This window comes from Erpetoichthys calabaricus, chromosome 3, assembly GCF_900747795.2.
Source record: "Erpetoichthys calabaricus chromosome 3, fErpCal1.3, whole genome shotgun sequence".
Lineage (NCBI taxonomy): Eukaryota > Metazoa > Chordata > Cladistia > Polypteriformes > Polypteridae > Erpetoichthys > Erpetoichthys calabaricus.
In genome coordinates, this window is record NC_041396.2 from 193,303,631 (window position 1) to 193,326,877 (window position 23,247).

The 23,247-nt window shown below is 34.8% G+C and overlaps 1 protein-coding gene across 2 annotated transcripts in view; it reads right to left on the reverse strand.

Annotated features, from left to right (window-relative positions):
* Positions 1-23,247, reverse strand: part of ascc3 (activating signal cointegrator 1 complex subunit 3) — an 854,735-nt gene that overhangs the window by 93,977 nt on the left and 737,511 nt on the right. For both annotated transcript variants that reach the window (XM_051925342.1, XM_051925343.1), the window contains exons 35-36: positions 1,966-2,077; positions 443-577 (exon numbers count right to left, since the gene is read on the reverse strand). In XM_051925342.1, coding sequence (XP_051781302.1) covers positions 443-577; positions 1,966-2,077 — 247 coding nt within the window. The remainder of the gene's footprint in view (positions 1-442; positions 578-1,965; positions 2,078-23,247) is intronic.

A 23,247-nucleotide genomic window follows, 5' to 3' on the forward strand; every position in this document is an offset into this window, starting at 1 on the left:
TGCAAAGATTCGACTTTTTTTGTTAAATACTACCATTTTTTTAACTTTGCTGTTGTGACTTTTATGTAATTATTTTAATCTCTGTTCTGTGGTGACTGGATTTTCCTACAATATGTATCCATTTGGGTCATTCTGGGACAGGCTGGGAAAGGGCGGGTTGGCTTCTTTTCTATCTTATGGCTGTTTATTGTTTATCTCCTGTTATTTAGTCTATATTTAATAAAACTTCACTGCAAAAAAAGCGAAAAGCCTGCAACACTTTTTATGCTGCAATGTATAAAATGACAAACATAAACCATACTAAGTTTAAAAATGAACAGAAGCTTTGATGGAAGACAGTGTCAAAAAATTACTACTAAATACTTGGATATTATAAAAAATAGTAATGTACATCAAAAGTAAAAAATACACTGTTAGTTTTTATTTCTGCACAATGACTTACTGAAAGAACGAACAACAAATCTTCCAGAGTACAATCGGCTTTCAGTCTTTCTTTAAACATCCTTACTGACTGGTGTTTCAAGTAATAATAAGAAGCAATGCGTCCATATGTTAAAGTTTCAATAGCATGATTGTCCTACAAAGAGAAAAAATGGCTGTTTATTTAAAAAAAAAATATGAAAGAAATGCATCAAGTACAAATTACACTTAATAGTACAATTGTCATACTTTATTACAAAATTCTGACTAGAAAAAATACAAAGATATTTATCATATTATATCAACAAAACATGACAGTATCATCTCTCATTGCACTGTTGTAATAATATTCTGACATTCTGCTTATAGATGAAAATCATTAGTGCCACAAGTAATTGTTTACTGTTAATTTACATCCCTGTACTCTCTAATAGCTGTTGTAGTAGTATTAAGGTGGCATACAGCAGACACAATTAACAGGATCTTCTGACAGCAGTGCTGTTTGGCAGGCCATCCTTGAGTCTGGAAGGGATTTCCCATGGGGTGTCATGAATTCTCAAACTCTTGTTAAATCAAAGTCATCTTGGCGTCAGTTTGTAAAAGCCTCAGACTAATAGCTATGAAAACTATCCATGCCATGCTCCACTCCTAGTCTGTCAACAAAGTAAGATTATGCCATGTGTAGAATAAATCTACTGGTTTGTAGGCATAATACAAAAAGGATGTGGTTTAATAAAAAGTAAAAGCAAACTAAAAAAAATCCTTATTTTCAATGCTAATATGGCAGCCAGCTAAGACAGATATTATTTTAGAAAAAGAATACAACTGAATTAAAAAGAAATGAATAAAATTGCAAAATATTGACAGATTTATAACTTGTAAAATATAATTATAATGGGCATGCTGTTTTTTTTTTTAATAGTTCAGCCCAATGAAATACCATTTATTTATCTGCTAACAAACAAAATCTAGTTACACAGCCCCAAGGGGACCCGGTACTAGGCAGGAAGCTAGCATGGTTGAGTTACCAGTTCTTGCAGGGTATATCTAAACGCACATGTAGAGACACTCATAATGGCTGCATTTAGACTTTCCAATTAACGTAACACATGTCATTGGGATTTGAGAGCAAAGCCAGACAAAGATAAGAAAAAATATAAAGTACATATTCTATCTTGTCAGCTACTTATGTCAGGATTGGACCCTAGACTGTTAGTGAATTATATGTTTTGTTAGGGTTCTGATTTATCTGAAAGAGCTACAGTAAATGTTGGAAACTAAGTTCAGAAGACACAAGCTTGAATGAAGAAAATTAGAATTATTATTAGTATTTACTGTAAAATTGTGTAGTTTAAAATGTTAAATTATGTCAGAGACACTCATTCTGAACCCAAATCAAGATCACTGTTGCTGTCATCAATGGTGTAGGTAAGAATTAGTAGATAGCCACAACAAAAATCAGAGTACAAATGGAAATTAATGAGATCACATCTTGTAGCATACAAAGCAAAACATTTCCTTTAAAAGGTAAATATGAGCTCCTACCTCTCCTATTTCTATGCAGTATGAACATTCCAAGTCTAGAAGACACTTTTCAACTAAATTGGAGAGGTACTTGTTGATGGTGTCATGATTCACATCCTCCAAACTGTAATAACTGGGAAAAAAGAGAAATACTTAACCATAAGGAAATGGAACATAATGCTAACAGGGCCTTTGTCTTTAATTACAGAATATGGCCATGGCTCACTGCCATCTGTGCAAAATATATACTAAAGGCATTTAAATCTCACTTGTATCATACTATATTAAATTCTTTGATGCCATGGCCTTGGGGTCAATCAATAAGTGTTGAATCAAGACAGCCACATAATTACCCCCTTGATCTACAATCATCACACAAAAACATTGTTTTTAAAAGAGTCCCAAATTTTTCTTTTTTGTAAACAAAAAAAAGTCAAATGCGTTAAAGATGTTTTTTGTTTATTACTTCTTTAAGACAAATAAAAGAACATCATTCATACTGAAATCACAGCAAAATGCATTTTCTGAAAATTCCGAACCTATGTTTTATATTATAGTGTCACATAATTTTGTCTTGCACCAGTGGGTATGATGCAGGGAAGAATCAAAGACAAGATAGAAGTCTACAACAGAGAATGTACAACTATACTGTGTTATGTTTTTTGTGTGTTATTTGTAAGTGCTGATTCACAAAGCAAGCATGTAACTATTTTAACTTACTTAAAGGCCTTTGATCATTTTAAAACATTCCATTACACTTATTTGATGAAACAGATCTTTAGATTTGAATGTACCATTTGTGCTATATTTAAAAATATCTATACTTGTTTAAGACATTATTTTTGTTGAGCTGGGATCAGTATGTATGTACCCATGTTACAGTGATGCACAATGCTGATACTTGAAAATTGGGAGTAAATCAGAGGAACCCCATATGTAAACAATAAAGGGCAACCCGAACGCAGTTAGACTACAATGTTATTTTCTGAACTACTGTACCAGACATTGAAAAGACAATAACAATTATAATAATACCCAGTTTCCTTCCCTTAAGTACAGTACATTATATTAACTACTGTAAGAAAGCACCAGAAATTTCCATGAACATCACAATATGATAATACAATATTTTTTGCACAGTAAATAAAATATAATGATCCAACTTTGCAAAGCAATCTCTTATTATTCTCTTTACACCTCATTATTCATTGATTTTCTACCACCTGGACTGAGTCATTGGGGCAACACTCTTAGCAGTGATACCCATACGTACCATTCCACAGCCATATTTGCCAACTCATGCTGTGGGATCCTAAGGTATTCCTAGGTCATCTGGGAGGTATAATCAGCTCTGGATCTCCCTCTGGGTCTCCTCCCAACTGGCTGTGCCTAAAAAACCTCCATGGGGAGGCATCAGAATCAATTTCCCAAACCATCTCATTTGATTCCATGCAGAGGGTCAGCAGGTCTACTCTTGTCTTCTCCCAGATGTCTGCATTTCTTAGCCTATCTCTAAGGGAGAGCCTACAGACCCTGCAGAGAAAGCTAATTTCAGCCACTTGTACCTGCGATCTTTCAGTCACTACCCAAAGCTCATGACCATAGGTGAAGGTAGTGATATAGATCATCTGGTAAATTGAGAGCTGTGCCTTCTGGCTCAGCTCCTTCTTTACTACTAAAAATCGGTATAGTGACAAGACAACTGCGTTCGCTGCCCCAATATATCTGTGGATCTCACCTTCCCTTTTCCCCTCACTCGTGAACCAAACTCCAAGATATTCAAACTCCTCCACTTGAGGCCGTAACCCACCTTCCATTTGGAGAGAAGAAGCCACCTTTTTCTTACTGAGGACCATGGCCTCCGATTTGGAGGTGTTGATCCTCACCCTTGCTGCTTCATACTCAGCTGCAAACTGTCCCAATGTGTGCTGGAGTTTACAGCCTGATGAAGCCAAAAGGATCATATTGTCTGCAAAAAGCACTGATGGAATTCTAAGGTCACTGAACTGGACACACTCCCCTGCTCTTTGTAATTTTCATGGACAGGATATCAAACAGAACAGGAGACAAATCACAACCCTGGCAGAGTCCCACACTCATTGAGAACAGAACTGATGTTCATTATTACTTTTTTATTTGACTAAAATATTTTTAATGTTGGAAACAGATTTTAAGTATCTCCACAGTAAAATTAACCATACACACATATGATACATAACACCCGTTCAGTTCACGAAGTACATTTAATTTAGTCTGTTGCTTAATAAGATGAACGCTTATGTTAGGGTTTATTTTATATTGTGATTAGAAAGCACACATTGAACAAGTAATAGATAACAAAATTTAAAGCCAAATTCAGGAAGTGCAGTAGTAAAACTATAGTTAGTCTTAAGACTAGAAGAAAACTAGCAGTCTAATAAAACCACAAATACTTGAAAGTGGAAGATAAGGAGTTGTTTGGTTGAAACATGAAACATAATACACTACAAAGTTGGCAGTTTTCTGGATTAGTTTGTGAGGACATATAGTAGGTTCTGAAAGTTATTTCAGAGGGCAGTTGTACAATGTAACAAGGAATGTTAAGATCTAGGGGATAACAACAAGAAAGAAGTGGAAGAACTCTGTAGGTAAAGAAATGTTCTGATTAAAAGAGTGGAAAAATCCAAGTTCACTCCAAAATTCTTGACATTATCTGATTGTGAATATGGTAACATAGTCTAGGACTACACTTAGAAAGCGACCTGTTGATAGAGAAGGTCACAGTATTAGTTTAGATTAAATTGGTTAGCTTGTAAAATTTTTGACAATTTACTGAGGAAAACAAAACAAAACAAAGTAAAAAGAAAAATAAGCAAACAACATAGTGTTTTAATATTTTTATTACCAACTGATACTGAGTTAAATATTACAAACAAAATTTCACTGGACTGGTGTGATACTCAAATCTTAACATCTATAGGAAGCTAATAGTGAAGTGAAAAATACAGAAAGGCAGCACATGTTTCTAGAAAGCTAACATGACATCACAGAGTAATTCTCCAGCACACCTACACATATGCTCCAAACAGCTCTCTGAAGAGCAGTGGTATGCAGCTAGCGGGTTGAAAATAAATTGATCATATACTCTAGGGAACACCTCTCCGACATCCTGTGCAAACTATGAGGTTGCCTGCAAAATCCCTTAACAACAAACTTTTCATCTGGTCTCATTTTCTACTTTATACCTTTCACATGCAGACTTTGCCTCATGTTTAAACAAAAGTGATGTGAAGATGTTTAAAGGCTGAAGCGCTGAGAAAACCAATAAAAGAAGTTTTATTTGTTTTCTAGTTTGATGTTAAACAGCTATTGTATGTCCAGTGACTACATGTAACATTTCTAAGAGATCATCAGCTTGCTAACATAAAACAATAAAGCTTCCCACCAATGCAGAAGATCAAGTTCCTAAAATAAATGCCCAGTCCCCATAAAAGGTCTAAGAATAAATAGACAAATCTGAAAAGAACTAAGCGAATGCTTTTCAAAAATGGATCAGTTATTCATGGCCTCATAAGTAGTTTAGAGCATGTTTTGTTAAAATTATATATCTTATATCAGAATTGGGGAAAACATACCATTAAATGGGTACCATTATTTAAAGGATCATTTAGGTACGTTCTTCTAAACAGTGACCTTTGAGAAAAATAAATATTAAAATTATTTTTTAACAATCCACTTTCTTAAAGGTATTTACAGGTTAGTTTTCTATTAATAATGAACAACTTTTCTAACAGTAAATCTGTATATTTATATTAGTTGCATTTAAATGCAGAAATGGGAAGCAGAAGTTTAAATACTTACCCAAAATGAAAAGTGATAAACTGAACTTCACAAAGTACCATGCCAGTACACAGTTTCATGTTTTTCTTTTTGTAAATGACTAGTATTCCCTTAATTTTATACTTCAATTTTTTTCTTATCTTTCTACAATAGCTCTAAAAAGGCTCTGTAATTTTAAAAAGAAAACAATAACCTGGCTGCTCAGTATATGTTTATCACCCAAAATTTCTCTATATTGAGATTGTTGCGTTGAATCAGAAGTGAAATATACTTAATCTACTGTTGAAATACATCAAACAACCTGATTCTCCATAATTACACTGATGGTACCCAGTTCCCAATGTTGATTCTTCCTGGATGCACACTAGCAACAGACAAAGTACAATTAAAAATTGATTCACAGATATAATACCTGTAAATTTCTAAATGTTACTAAAATGCCAATGCCTGTTATGAGCTCCCAGGCACACTTTAATAAACTTTTAAATGTTGCTTACACTGTCTTTGGTAATCAACCAACTAGCATATTTCACCTTGTTTAGAATTAGCTGCTGCAATCTTCTAATGTACTGAAAAAATAATGTGTCACTGTCCCCAGTTGATTTGTTGGGTGTCCCTGCTTCACCAATATAATATATTCCTTCACCTTATTCCTTCACATACTTTGCATACACCGTTCTCTGTGAATTCAATTAAAACCTTCCCTAGGTAGTATGTACCTCTAACTACTTTAGATTCTGGAAGAATTGTTTTCAACATGACTTTCTGGCTAGCTCAATCTGCACACCAAATTCTCTTTTGTATCAGAAACCTCTCTGCAAACCTGCCAATATGTCATGCTAATGATCACTTAATTTCTATTACTTATTTTACTGTAACATTTTTAGTAAGTATGCAAACTTGGAGTTACCTGTTCTGGCTTATCAAATCCGTAAAACGTCATGCCTTTAACAATCGTTGACGTTGACACTTCCAGTTTACCCATTGGGAAAGATTAAAAATAACAGAATAATGACATTTTATTTATCCATTTCTTTCAGCCACCTTGTGTGGAGCACAATGCAAAGAATTAGACGCAGTAAAATGTACATTGTTTATAATAAAACTTCACTGTGTAAAGAAAAAAAAGCATTTTTTTTCCCTTTTATTCATATATGTAGTTTCTCATTCAGTGACCTGTAATCTACTTCTAAAGCATTACGAATGCAAACAAATGATTATCTATTTATTATTGAATCAATTGAATCAACCCCAGTTCAAGTTAACAGGGATCCAGTCATTCACAAGATAGATAACCATGGTGACTACAACTATGCAAATTTAGAATAATTGAATAACCTAACAGGCATGACTTTGCAGTTTACCAGGAGAACCCTTTTAAGACACGAGGAGACCATTCGTATCTCACACAGACAGTAACAGTAACCACAGTCAGACCAGGATTCAAACTTAAGTATCTCCAGTTGTAAGGCAGTAGTGTTAGCAGCTATGCCATCTGTAATAAAGAACTCTTTCAAAATTCTAATCTGCCCATAATAATAGTTTATATTAATACTCCCATGGCCCTTCATTCTCTCACTAACTCCGTTTTTCAGCTGATGAAAGCACTTCCACTTCTCAGAGGTCTCCCCCAGTCCTCTGTTCTGTTCTCCACAGACTAATCAACTTGATGGATGCTGCCCAACTTGTCCTCCTCTGTTACTTCTCCAAAACCAGAAGTCACTTTCTCTTTACTCCAAAAACCCAAACTTTTGTATCTGCCCTAACCCCGCTTACTTTTTACTTTGTGAATTTCTCATTGGGATTAATAAAGTATCTATCTATCTATCTATCTATCTATCTATCTATCTATCTATCTATCTATCTATCTATCTATCTATCTATCTATCTATCTATCTATCTATCTATCTATCTATCTTTTATTCTACTTCTGACTGCAGGACTACTGCCAACTTGCAATCATTAATTAACTATAGCACACATCGACACAAACCACTTTGGGATTAACAATTAAAACAGTCAAGTCAAGTCAAGTTGGGGAGTGCATTGCTGCACCCATTACACGGCGAAACAGCTTGGGATCCCGGTTGGCAACCCCCTAGGCAAACACGCGGTCCATTTCCACCCTCCGGAAATGACCCTCTATCTGCAGCCAGGAGTTATGTGGGCGACCCCTTGGCCTAGTCCAGCCACTCGGGTCCCTAACAATGAGGATCTTATGAGCTGGATCACCCTTGGGGAAACGCACCACATGGCCGTAGTGCCATAACTGACGCTCCCTCATAATGCAGGTAATGTGCCTCATTCGGGACTCCATGAGCAACGGTTCATTCGACACAAAGTCAAACCAACGGTACCCAAGGATTTTCCGGAGAGACACAGTACTAAAGGAGTCCTAGTCTTTGTCTCAGGTCACTGGATTGCGTCCATGTCTCGCAATCATATAGAAAGGCAGAAAGCACCAGGAATCTAAAGACTTGGACCTTCATCCTTTTGCATAGATATCAGGAGCAGCACACACTCCTTTCCAGCGATCTCACGACCCCCCATGCTCTCCCAATCCGTCTGCTGACTTCATAGGAAGAGTCACCAGAGACATGAATGTCATCGCCAAGGTAAGTAAACCTCTTGACAAGGTCGACACTCTCTCCGCAGACAGACACACTGCTGATGGCTGTGCCCAAGAGGTCATTAAAGGCCTGGATCTTGGTTTTTATCCAGGACACTCACAAGCCCCGACACTCAGACTCCTCACGTCTCTTGAGCGACCCGATCAGCGCCTCCATTGACTCCGCAAAGATCACAGCATCGTCAGCAAAGTCAAGATCCATGAATCTTTCTTCACCAACAGATGCCCCACAGCCGCTGGACACCACGGCCTTGCCCAACACCCAGTTCATACAAGCATTGAACAGAGTAGGAGCAAGAACACACCCCTTACGAACTCCAGAATCAACTGGCAAAAACACAGAGGTAATTAAAACATATTTTTAATTATATATATAATTAAAAGCTAGGTGGCAGCTCCCCTGAGCGGTAGCTGTACCCCGGAATCCCTCAGGGCATCCTGGGACCTGGAGTCCATTTCCTCAGCCCTGTTGGGTGCCATGGGTGCTGCCAGGGGGAGCTCATAAAGAACCTGGGGACTCCTACTTTTCTTATAACCCGGAAGTACTTCGGAGTCACGAGGACAGAAACCAACAGAACTTCCGGGCTACTTAAAGACGGATGATGTCGCGTTTGACCCGGAAGAAGAGAAGGAACACTTCTGGGTCAAGGACTATTTAAAGGACTGATGCAGACCCAGCAGGAGAGCCGGAGTTGGGAGGTTGGGTGACGAAGCTGCTGGGAGTGGAGGATTATTGTGATTATTGATTATTGTATTGTTATTGGAGAATTGTGGCGTGTGTGGTGCTTTGTGCACTTTATTGAAGAAAAACATTAAAATTCTTCTTGGTGCTTTTTACAAGTGTGTCTTGGACGTCTGTCTGTTGGGTTTCACGGGGCAACAGCGACACCTAGTGTCCACAATATATAATTATATTATATATAATTAAAACAATAATTAAAAACAGTCAACACCACAAATCCCCAACACTCATTTTACTATAATTAATTACAAAAAAAGAAGTATAATGAACAGCATGGTATTGTAGTAATTAGCAGATACCTAGTTTTATATTCAATCAGGTTACCTCTATATCTTGCCCTTATATTTGCCAATGTTGATTTCACATTTTTCTTAAAGAAGAGTAATCATCAATGGTTTCATATTACTAACATTAAAGCAAAACTAATAATTAGCAATAATATTTGGATCATGCAATATTTTTGTAGTTATTTTGAACCAACATCATATTGCAGTCATCTCTAATGCTAAATGCCACCTCACTTAACTATAATAGGGAGAAATGACAAGTAAAAACTATGACATGAAAAAAAAATAAAAAAGCAAGAATGACTTAACCACAATAAAATCTGTTTTAATAAGACCTAGCAAGTAAAGGGAAGAACAATTATTCCATCGTCCAAAAAAAAAAAAGAATTTGCAAACTTCTAGGCAAAATGAGGTCCTTGATTATCAAAACACCTTAAAATGTCCAAGGGGAGTCTAAATGTTATAACAAAATTGTTACCACATTTCTCTCAGCACTATTCACTGCTGAAACAATCGTACTTAAAAATGGCTTCCATACACCAGTGCTGGTAAAAGTTACCACATGATAAACTCAATGCTGTTTCCTGATGCATGGTGTCTATTGCCTCTTTGCTATTCATTTATACGTAAGTTCAGAGCCTTCAGGAAATTCTTGTTCTTCCAACTTCAAAAATAAATCTTGTGAAATTTATTGCATAGTAATAACAGGACCTTTGGTCAAAACACACAACGGCTAAGAAAGATACTGAAGACTAGGAATGGAAAATCTAAACCCACTGGAATATGATGACACAACTTTCTGTCACATAATATGTTTTGTGAAAACAATTTCACAAATTGGTAAAATTATAATAGTGCTTACATTTTCACAATGGCATCCCTGTAACATATTGCAAAAACATAAAGCTTTCTCTGTGGGGGTGGGTGGTTTGGGAGTATGCACTTATACAGCGCATTGCCCTGTGGGAAATACAAAAAACAAAAAAACTTTCCTCCTAACAGCAAAAAATAATTTGAGAGGTAACTTGAATTCCATCAGCTTGTTAATGCAGTCTTTAATATGTTAAATTATTTATTATATTGTACATTTCTATTAACATGGGAATGTTGCATTGAATTCTAAGTAAATCCAATACTAAACTCCCATGGTGTGTGGAAGGAAAAAGCAAAAATGCTCAGCAAATGTTAAAGACTAGGAATGGAGAAAATTAAACCAAAATTTCTGCTGACACACTGTTGCTTATCCAGAATTCAAACAATCATTACCTAAATGTGATTTTTCCCTAGTCATGACTATATGAACAATATACTTCAGCCACAACTGAAGTAGGAATGAGCAACAAATTTTTCTAATGCATTATAGGGCTGATACTGTGTCATCTTAGATCCACCAATTTGATAAAAATATTTGGAGCAGGATTACGTATGTAAAGGGAAAACATAAAGACGGCACAGATAAGGTAACTGACCTGAGATCTATTTTGCTATCTTTGAAATACATCTGAGACGTCTGAAGATGCCTGCGCAGTCTATGATGTCTCTGTATTTTAAAACAATCTATCAGATGTAACAACCTACCCACACACAACTACTAAAATGTTTAAAAAATGTCTCTGAACAATCACCATAAATAGTGTTGTATAACATGCAGATCTGCTTGATTAGATGGGAAATTAAAGGAATTCTCCACCCAGAAATGATATTTTTTATATGTTACTTACCCCATGTTTTAAAGTGATGACCAAAAAAAATTAATCTCATGTTTTCATGGAGAAAGAAGACAAAAATGTTTGATATAATATAAGCCAAAGATGGCCAATGCTATACAACGGCAAACAATATGAGAAAAAAATCTTGTACTACTTGTGTCGCATAATCCACATGTCAGCTATCCAATCATTCAATCACAACAAACATTTTTGCTAAAATAATGTTAAACAGATACTTAAGGAAAAATCACTGCACACCAGTAAATGCATTCACATAATGCTTAGTTTTGAACTGTAGGCAGCACTCTTGACCAGTTAATGAGGTGGGCCTTCAACTCAAAAGCTCTGCATTATGGGAATGCATTTCCTGTGTATGATATGATATTCTGAAAAACTGAAATACATGATAAATAAAATATAATCTTTCTATTAAGAGTCCACTCTTCTCCCCAATACATCACATCACGGATCAACAATTGATTGGTTCTCCTGTGGAAAAAAAACAAACTTTTAGAATGTCAGTCTTACGGGCTAAATATGTTAAGAATCAGGCCAACAATATACTGAAAAAATACTGCAAGTTCTTCCTTCTATAATTTCATAAAATCAAATTGGATTTCTTAACCCTCATGCCGAAAAAGCAGTTGTAAGGTTAATTATTCACAGCATTATATAAATTTGCATTTGCACTCAAATATATAAATAGATGAAACTGTTATACTCCAGCACAGAAGCTGTAGTTCGCGTTTACAATATAAAACCTGATTACATTGCTTAATTTTCACATTTACATTAATATATTAAGCAGACACTTTTATCCAAAGTGACTTACAAATAAGGTCACCACAATTAAGTTAACATCATTTAGGGGTCTGTTGTGAAATAAATGCTACAAGACAATTTTGCAATAAGTAAGCAAAACAATTAAAAGATGCTCTAGACCATTAAACTAATTAAATCACAAGACCAATTAACATTACCTTAACTACAAAAGGAACCTAGCATCAGAAACTATTCACAATTAGGAAGTTATTCATAAAACTGGAAAATTTATGAACATTGAACCACACCATGTTGTCCTTTGACATCAATATTCATTGCCACTGTCATCTATTTATTTATTAAACAAGAGATTCTGATCATTTGAAGGCAAGAAACAAAAAAATATATATTTTTTTTTAAATAACATGGTGCTTGCATTAATAATGATCATCTACATATGTGCTGAATATATTAAACGAATGCTATTAAAGTTCAGGGTTTAAAATTAATGAAATCATATTAATTCATGTTAACAGTTAACACATTTCAGGTTAAATCTCATCAGTTTCCTTTAACCATCTCTCAATAATTCACATGTTTAAGAATTACAATTACACAACCCATTAAAGAACTTTGAATTTTAGCAACCTGACTGACAGTATGAAATAGGATATTTATGGATGGGCAGGCCTTCATCTCACATTAGCTGTGAGAATTAAACTGTACAAGCATTGTAAGTTTATACTGTATATCTTTTTCATAGATAAAATTAAAAAAAAAAACTGTTTCTAAAAAGCTTTGGGTTGTCAAAACTGTTTGGTTCTGCGGATACTAGACTGTGGATGGAATAAAAAAGAAACTAAATCAATCCAGTTCCTGCCCTAACCCTTTTCTATATATTTTTTATTGTGCAGAAACCAGATTTTAATGGCATAAACTAAGCAGAAATCCAGTGATTCAACACTAATTCAAATTATGATATCAATACAATAGATATTTTGCCATTGAGATGTTACAATCTACTACATCCTTACAACATATTCATAAATTCCCACCATCCCTAAATCTCACAATTGTTAACCCATAGAGAGTGCTTAGAATGGGGACCTTTAAAGGAGTTAATGTTCACATGGCATCCTTTGAACAACTCTGCTTCAAATATAACCTTTCATCATCACATTTCTTTTACTAAGTGGTAGTTAGAAACTTCAATAAAATAAATCTTGTTGACATTCCTAAACTTCTATAAATACTGCAGTAAAGATATTATATCGTATCAATGAAGATATAATCAGAATATACAAAATCAACCTTAATTTTCTAAAAGAGTGCTACATACTCTGAGAAAACCAGGAATTTATATCAGATATTCAGATAATGAATGGAAGTCAGCTACTGATAAAATAAACTCCACATCAGTTTACATGAAGCATGGTCCAAGTTAACATGAAATGATGCATTATAAACACTTCTCTCAATTCAGATTATCCTGAATACAACTTATTAAATACCCCAATTGTTAACATTGTTGTCAGCCATCTCCTCACTGGGTCACATGTTCTGGTAATGTCCCACAATAAATCTTTGTTTACTTATCAAACAGTTTTGGAATTGCAATAATTTGCACTCCTCTAACAGCTGTTTTGGGTAATATCTGGTATATTGTTCATTAACCACTGAAAACCTAATATTATAACATAGTTTTTTTTATTTTACTCAACTAGAAGAATCTTAAAAATCACACAAGGAAAATGATATCCACATTTACTTAAAATCTGAACTAAAATTAATTCATAAAATAAATTCATTTTACAAGGAACTATCCAAAACGTCTATTGAATTTGCCTAAATTCATTAATGTTGGCCTTAATTTATTAAACATGTCCTACTTGACTTGAATAAGATACAGCATTGTATTTTGCGTCTGACTTGCTTGTTATCAATTTATTGCAATGTAATTAATAAAAAGTAAAAAAAAGAAAAGGTATACACACTATTCAGTGTTTAAACGTCCAGAAAAGCATAGGGAAAAAGATACCCTAAAAGTTTCCCTACACCATTACAATAAGATACATTTTTCTTGACTAAATTAGTCTTTCTGAAGATCACTGAAAAGGACATTTATGTAACAATTTGCCCATTGGAATTTCCTATCTAATAAACTTACAACCAATAAGATGTCATAAGCAATCAACAAAATTTAATTAATTTCAAATTATTCTGTGACTACTTAGTATAGTGCAACATTCTATTGCGGAGTCAAAAGGGGATTCTTGTCAATGCAGACATATTTCTACAAATTAGCCAAACCAAATGTTGTGAGTATCACGAAAAATTGAACTGTCAAGATAAATTCTACTAGGTGAAGGTGAGATCAACTATGTAGAACCTATAAGAATAACATTACAGTAGTAAAAGATCAGCTGCGTTGAAGCAACCTAGTGAAGTCAAGAATAAGAAATATCAGATGCTAAATCACTCATAAAGGTCATGAAAGAAATTATCAAAACTTTCTATATGCTTCATTAAAGAATACCATAAAAGGTTCAGAATGATACCACATTTTAGAGTCAAATTTCATAAACTAAAGTTATTCCCTCAGAGTGTACTAAACATATCTAAAAGGTAAGCTAAATCTGCATTCAGATTTTTCAGAAGTGCATTCATAAAAAGTAAGGATAAAGCAATAAAATACTACACGTAGGGCTTTTCTGCTTTTCCCCAAGGAAAGCTGGACACTATGACATGCTGCATTTGAGAAATGAGCATAAAACCAAGTGACACTGTAGAAAGAAGAACAGCAACATAATCTGTTGAAAGTTAACCAAATTGCAGAAGCTGACATGATGAACACCACCATAATATTAATAAGAAGAGCAGTGCCATACCCTAAGGGTCAGGTACAGTAAACAGAACGCCAAGAATGATAAAGATGGAAAATACAAGCCAACAATCATGCAGAGAGTTTAGTGTTGTTTATATATAAACTTTTGCTGGATTACGCAACCCCCAAGACAAGACAAGCCAGAAGTAATCTTGAATATACACTGTGGCACCCGGACGGGGCTCACGCCCGGTCAGGATGCCCAGGAAGACAGGAGGAGGGCTCATTCCTCCTCCAGAATGTGAGGGGGCATCCGCCCTGGTTGTATTGGGGGCCACGGGTACAGGGCTTGGAAGCTCGGCCCTATAGGGGCCCGTGGCCACCGCCAGGGGGTGCCCCGATGCCTTGGGGACCCTGGACCCCAGCGCTTCCGTCACACCCGGAAGTGCTGGGGGGAAGAAAAGAGGGGACACCCGGAGTGCTTCCAGGTACACAGCCGACACTTCCGCCACACTGGGGAGTGCCGGTGGAAGATTGCCGGGGAGCACCTGGAGCACATCCGGGTGTGTATAAAAGGGGCCGCCTCCCTTCAGATGGAGACAAAAGTCGGGTGGAAGGTAGATGATGTCGGGAGGAAGGCAAGGAGGCGGCCTGAAGAGTGAGAAGGCATTGTTGTGTGGCCAGGACTTTGGGGTTTGTGGGCACTTGGACTTTGTAAATAATATTGTAAATAAATATGTGTTGGGTGACATGAGCGTGTCTGCCTGTCTGTGTCCGAGCCAGTCTCCACAACACCAATTGAGCAGCAGACAAACACCGTGGCTCAAAGGCATACAAGACAAAGGCAAGGACATAAAATGTAAAAACCAGAAAGACACAGAAATGCACATTAAAATTGAAGAGATTGTCAACTAGTCAAAGCTTCCAAACATATGAAATCATTAAGTTTACATCCTTACTTCAGTGTTTCTTTGAAGACCACTGCTTAGCAAAGTTACATCAGCAATCTGATCAATATCAAGCTGTATTTTTTTTTTCATGTTGAAAACAATAATGTGTTGGCAGAACAGAAAAGCTTCAATTGATGTAGGTGAGCCAAAAGAAGAAATAAAATACATTATCACTTCTATACAGAAAGAAGTAACCATTTAGAAAACATAAGAAGCACCAACAGCTCCTTATGTTTAACTTGGCCTTTCTTTGCAGTTTGTTTTAGGACCATAAGTCTGCGTGTTTTACTGTTGTGTAAATATGTAACAAAAATGTATATATACAGTATATTTATAGTTTTAGGTATTTTTATAAGACAAGACTTTTTAAAATGCTTTATGCAACAAAGGAAATTGCAGGGGCTTAGGCTTTCTGATTTAAAAGGTTTCCTTTAAAAAAACAAATGCTCATACATTACCATAAAATAAAACATTTTGATTTAATATGTGCCTCAGACGTATAATATTCAGTTAGTTTTTATTCTTCCTTTTTCAATTCGGTGTGACATTTCATTATTTAAACGTGAAACACAGATTTCTACAAATTGACTTGTCACAGACATTATTTATTAGGCCAGTCATTGTACACTGGGTGAAACCTTCACACAAGCAGGGTTGAATATTTACAAGGCTGTTAACAGGTGCTGAGTAGCTTAATGATTCTAATAGCCACAGGCACACTGAGAAGCCAGCAGGATCACTATTGGAGACTGTTCGAACACAACAATTATTTGTCCCTGGAGAAGTGTCAGAGTCAGGGCCGCTTTCTTGCTAATAGCTTCTAGTTCATGGGCTAGACAGGCAAAAAACCATTAGCAGGCCTCTAGGAACCATTTGTTAACAAGCTCCTTGGTACCATAAAAAATCTATTCTTTTATTGCTGCTTTTCAACATTAAGTTAAATGTGAGGATTTTTAACATCATTTTAACATCATCATTTAACATATATATGGCTTGTAATGGCCTAATATCATTTACTTAAAAGAATGAAAGGCTTGTTAACAAAGTTTAATAATTTTGTCGCTTAGTAAGGGTTGCAAAGCAAAACATGTCAAAGAACCAGAGGTTTAGTTAATGCGTTTGAATCTACAACTGACAGAAAAATAAAGAAACAATAAAATCAGGCCAGCCCACTTTCAAATTTTAACCACTTATTCAGAGTGAGTACAGATGTAAATGTGCAGAAGCTCATTTTAATGCAAGTTCAGCTTGAATGATAAATCAATACATAATGTGCACAAAGACAGTGGTCACTAGGGTTAAGCAGCTTTAAAGATGAAAAAAAATAAGGTAGAACTGGTTAACTAAAATCCAACTCCAAACAATACTGTAATTTCATTAAGCATGTTTTGAGTAGGATTGTGAGCTCCAGTGACTAAATCAGAAGACTAAAGTTTAAGAATGTTTACTTGCAAGATATGACATAAATGTAAAATTATTAATTAATAAGATTGATTCTTTTTGGTCTCCTACACTCCACACTTCTTTAGTATGAATGCTGAATGATGCAGTCAACAAACTTAAATTGTTTCAGTGCATCTGCCACAAACGGTCATCGCCATAAGATGCAGTTAAAGGAAAACAATTGTCATATAAGGTTGATTGGCTACTCTGCATTAGGCCTGTATGTATAAGGGTGCCCTGCTATGGACTGGTGCCTAAATCCTTGCACAAGATGTTACCAAGACAGGCTTTGGATATTTAGAATATCAGCATGAATTAAGCAAGTGAAGTAAACAGAACGAACAGTAAAATAGAGTAAAAAATACACTATATTCATCTAACCATAAATTAAATATTGGTGTCTTGGTGGTAAAATGATTATAACTATTATCTCACAGCTCCAGAGTTCTGGGTTTTACCTTGATTCAAGCACTGACGTGTTGCTATTTGCAAGTTTTCCCTGTGTCCATACCCATTTTACTTTGATAATTAACTGTCAGCTGTAAGTTGGCACTAAATTAATGACACTGGCTTAATTTGATGGACACCTTGATAAACTTGCATGGAGAAGTAGAATGGCTTTTACTTGGCAATCAAGAACAGTTTTTCCCCCTAATCCTGTTCTCTCTTAGTTCTCTTTTTGAATTCCTTCTCAATACAGCAACTGTAGTTTTACTTTACAATCCTAAATCTAATCTGGTCCTTACTATAATTTACTGAAAATAAACAGTTATTAAATATGAGTGGCTGATTCAAGAAACAGACAATTTAGTAAAGTGACCAGCAATTGTATCTGGACACTACGTATAGCTTTTCAGGATTTAATTTTAAACATATTTTATTGATTGTTTATATTTGTATCACTCTTAGAGCCTTCCCAAATGTAAGTGCACAGTATAAAAATCAAAAACAATGCTGCCCTTCATCATACAGTGAATTAAAGTGAGCATCTACCAATATATTTTACTTATTAAATGTAATTTTGCTGCTGAGATGGACCCCCCATGACACTAAATGGGATCAAATAAGTTTTAGAATGCTACAATGTGTGAAAGTACATCTGTAATTTTTAAGTGTAGTTTAAAGAGTAAAAGCATGCGGGGTGTGTTCTAGACATCTTAGATCTTCTGACACAACAACCTTCCATTTCACTTGCAACTCCTGCTCTACAAAATTCTCTCACGGGTCTTTGAGTGAGGCTCTATCTACCAAAATCTTCAAATCTAGTCTGAAACCCACATTTTCCACCTGCCCTCTTTTTCATTTGACATCCCTTATTTTTATATTTAGGTCTTTGGAAACTACCTTTTGTACCTACAAGTACTGCACTATGTTTCTTGTGCTGTCTATTAAATTCTTACTTCCAATCAAATATGAGTATTAAGCAGACAGTTGTTTAATTATGGCTTGATTCCAGGACATTTGCAATCTGTATTAAGAGTGCCATTTTTATTTGATTTTATGATAGATCCCAGTTTTTATTACTGTAGGCTGTTATCTTATTTTCTTTGGTATTGTTCCATGTTTGTCATGATGCTTACTGAGAATGGTCCTACTTAAACTAAAATTGATTAATAGATTTATGATTAAGTTTTCTACAACTGGAAAGGCAAAAACATGACTGTCTCTTGCGGGTGATGCAGTGCAACTCAAGAAACCTTCCTTTGAACCGCGGACTCTGCCATTCATCATCCACTTAGACCAGCACTGGATTCTCCCTTGACACTTGCTTGAAATTCGATTCTCATAGCTCAACTGCAGCTTAAACTTTATCTTAGGTCAATTAAAAAAATTAAGAAATGCTAAAGTGGACTACACATTAAAATTTAATTGTCTCTAGGCGTTATTACAACTTGAAAAAAATGTTTTATTTTTGAAAATTTAAAACTTATTTCCTAAAAACATTTTATTTCCTTCATGTTTAAAAAAATTACAAAGTGTTACTAAACAATTCATTCATCTACATCTCCCAGATAATTAATTTCAATCAACTTTATGACACCAAATAAAAATCAGTGCTGCATAAACAAAATCTATGAAGATATAATTCAATCTTAATTTAAAACCTAAAAAACAGTATCAATTGAAAAAACAATACAATAATCCAAAAGACCTCTAAACACCTGCCAAATTGATTTTTATCTTACTGTTTTTTAATATCTGCAAATGCAAATTACAATGACACAAGTTCCTTGACAAGCAAGATAAAATAAAACATTCAGAAATTTTGAACATTTACAGCACATACACATGTAAAAGATGTATGACTTGGTTTCATTCATAAAATTATTCTGAAATAGGGCTATAGAGAAGAGTCAAATGAAATTCATAAATTGAGTTTGAATTACTGTGCACATAAGGTGAACAGATGTTCAAGAAGAGCTGAACTCTGCTGGACAATTCAAACTGTGCTTTCTCAAAGGCTAAATTTACAAAGGTATTTGAATTAAAAACTAGTTTCAAAACCATCAATAATACTAGGAAAACTTGAAGTATTCCTGTGTAAAGGAGATTTAAAGACAAAATGTCAGGCATTTTTGGACCCTGGGCAAAATAACTGCACAGTGGTTAGTACTGCTTGTCCATAGCTCAGTCATTAACTGTGTGGATTTTGCATATTTTCACAGTGTGTGAAAGTATTCTGATTTCCCTACTAGGTTAACTCACTAATTAAAATTGGTGTGGTTGGGGTGAATGTACGAATATATCAAAAAAAAAAAAAAACTGGAGCCAGTTCAGGGTGACTTCTACCATTTTTTTTTTACTAAAAAGCAAAGCAATTATTCAGTTATTACATTCTACTTATGTCTGTTTGAGTTTCCAAAGATAAACATGTTGCACTGATGACTCTATATTAGCCTAGTAAACAAAAACAGCAGTTCAGAAAATGGAAGGACAAATAAATTAATTTTACTGTTTAATAAAGTACTGGAGTGGTCCTGGAGTGTGCATCAACCAAAAGGAGAGGAGGAAAATACCAAGAGGAGAATAATTAGATTCCACATGAGGCTGATGACAGATGGTACGACAAAAAGCCTGATGAACTGCTGTTTCTGAAAATGGTAAATAGTGATCTCAACACGGATGAGGTCAGGGATGTAGTACAGATTGGGAGCACCAGGCAACAGCATTGTGTGGTTGCCTGCTAGTACCATGTCTATTAATTTCTTACTAGTAGATAAAAGGCAGCATCAGGTGCCATCCAATAGTGATTGGAGTGATGTAGTTTACTGAAAAAGAAAACTAGGAATAAAGTCACAAGTCATGGATTCAAAAAGCAGCAGCTCTAGCTTACAGTTTCTATTTTTTAATACAAAATGCTGCAGTGCAAAATTACTTCTAAAAAAGGGCTATACTCAGTAAAAATTCATTGATCTTAAATGCATAAGTCTTCCACCAGAAATCTGTGGACTGTGGACATAATAGAAAGCACTGAAGCACTTCTGCCTCTCTGCAAATGGGTGAACTAGATAAGCATAAATTTGTGTAAGGTGTTGTACTTGGATTTAATTTTATTGAGTGACTAGTGTGTGCGTGTGTGTGTGAGAGAGAGAGACTTAAGCATTTGACAATAATTTTCATTTTAAATCCTCATTTGAAAAACTGAACATTCTACATCAGATTGCGCCCTATTCTTAAATTAAGAATTTTGTATAGAATTCTATTTATCTCTAGCTGATAAGTGCCCCAATTCATTCATCAGCACTTAAATTTTTAGCAGAAGCTTCGTAACCCAGAGTCAAACTTTGCTTCTCAAAGCATCTGAGACATGCAATGATTATATTGACCAAATATAAAAACAAACATATGTAAATAAAAATATTTTTTAATATGTGTTTTAAGCATGTAAAACAGATAATATACAAATGTATTTATTTTCTAAATCTACTTACTACTCTATAAGGCGTAATTTTGGGAAATAAGCCAGAAGGCACAAAATTAATAGCCAATTAAGAATTATCAATCAACCTAACCTATATGAAATATCGTTAGAAACCTCCACAGAAACTTTTATTTTACACAAATATCTGTTTAAATCGAGTGAAAATCTTAGTCATTCAATTTGATTAATATTAAAGAAGCGGAGACTGCCTGGGAAAACTACCTGAAACATGTATCTTACTGATAAATAATGCGATAACTAATAAGTATCCAAAGCTTTGAATTAATTATACCTGTTATTTATACATTGTGCATGTGCTTAAGCATAAAATTAATGTTTTAAGAGTTATCTTTAATATCTTAAATGTGTTTTCAACCTCAGTGTTATATGTATAGTAGGTTTTTAAAGAGCATTTAGATTTATGTGACAACTGATCTATTTCCTTATTGCATGTTTAATTCAAGATTAGGTGTTTACAGTGTTCTAGATCATTATTTACAGTAACAGCAGTGCTATAAGCAAGATTAACAGACAAAGTATTTGTGATCAATTCTGGGAATAAATGTTCCTTAAAAAGAAAAAGCAATACCTACAAAAACTTTTTCAGCAACCTTCCCAAGCCTAAATATTTGTATTCTTGTTAGTAGTAAAGCAGGAAAATGCAAGAGTCATTATGATACATAATGATGGAACTGAAGCACTAAGTCCTTTTAACTTGTGTTTTGGCCAGATTTGCTGTGAAAAAATACCCACTATATAGAAACAGATTAAGCAGTACTTGAGCACAGTGGTGGAAATTAAGAGGATATGCATTAATGAATCCAGGAAGTACTTCTTTACACAAATGGCCACAAGAATTTGGAACAGACTATTGAATCATGTAATTAAACCAGAAACCTTGACTCAGAATCTCAATGAGATTCTCAGGCAATTTAGATATTAGCTAACCAATGGATTGAATGGTATTGTATCATTTGTCAAACAGCTCTTATATTGAAGTAAGTATGAGGCAAAATCTAAAAGTCTCTAAGCCAAAGCAGACAAATGTGAAGGTTAATAATATCTTTATATACTGGTTTTTCATAGTCTGTGATCCTGAAAAAGAAAATGAAAATTTAATTATGCATTTAAAAAGAAAGCACATATCGAATGAAACAAAATATAATAGTACATGTAGCTTTACACAATTTTGCATGGAATTTTTCTGGAGCATTTACAATGTATCAATACAATATTTGCCATGCCATTAACTAGTCCAAATAATTAATCCCATATTTTAACCATAACTGATTTACTCCACTGAATATACAGATCCACAAGTTCTTCATAAATCCAGGTTAATTACAGACTACAAGCAGTGCACAAACAACAAAGAAAGCAAGCTGTAGTCTTGACATCTAACCTGAAGCCTATGCAACCAACCAATTTTACGTAAACTAAAATCAAGTGAACTCTGTAAAGATGACAAGTGAATGCCTATAATAAATAGTGTCATAGATCTTGCACTGTTTTCTTACCTAGGACTTCTCTTTGAGGTAACTTAACAGCTACTAGCATCTGGAGAGAATGTGTGTTTGTCTGTCAGCAAAGCCATGCTTCTATTTACAGATCCCTAAAAGAGGCCCATCTCAGTGAATAAAAAGAGGTTCCTAAATTTATCCAAAGAAACTAATCATTTTTTCTTTTTTGCTTCCAATGTAACATAAATCACAAAGGCAACATGTTTAGAACAAATACACTGATTATGAATAAAAAATAAATAATAGTCAATCTAAAGAAAGAATACATCTACATAAAATAGTTAGGGGACAGAATGAGAAAGGCTAAACTGCAGGATACTATTTTGAACAAAAACTGAAAGTAGAATTCTCATCTTATCCTTACACAGGGCAGCGTCACATTATAAAACAAGAATATGTCAGAAACAGTCATCATCCATAATATTCTTTTTTTCTTGGGAGGTGTGCCCTCAAAATCAACGTGGTCAATCATCCTACAGGAAACACACTGCTTTGCCATCTGTTTTGTAATTGCTCCTTTCTATTGAACTCAAAGATCCCCAATTACCCTGATGTTCAGAATTAAGTAAAAATCCATGTTTATTCTTGGCTGATAGTGTGACATGCTTAAAAATAAAAATCTTTTTACTGTGTAAGGTTAAGTTTAGCAAAATTTGGTTCTCCTTTAATTTCTTTTGGAAAATGCTGGGACTCACA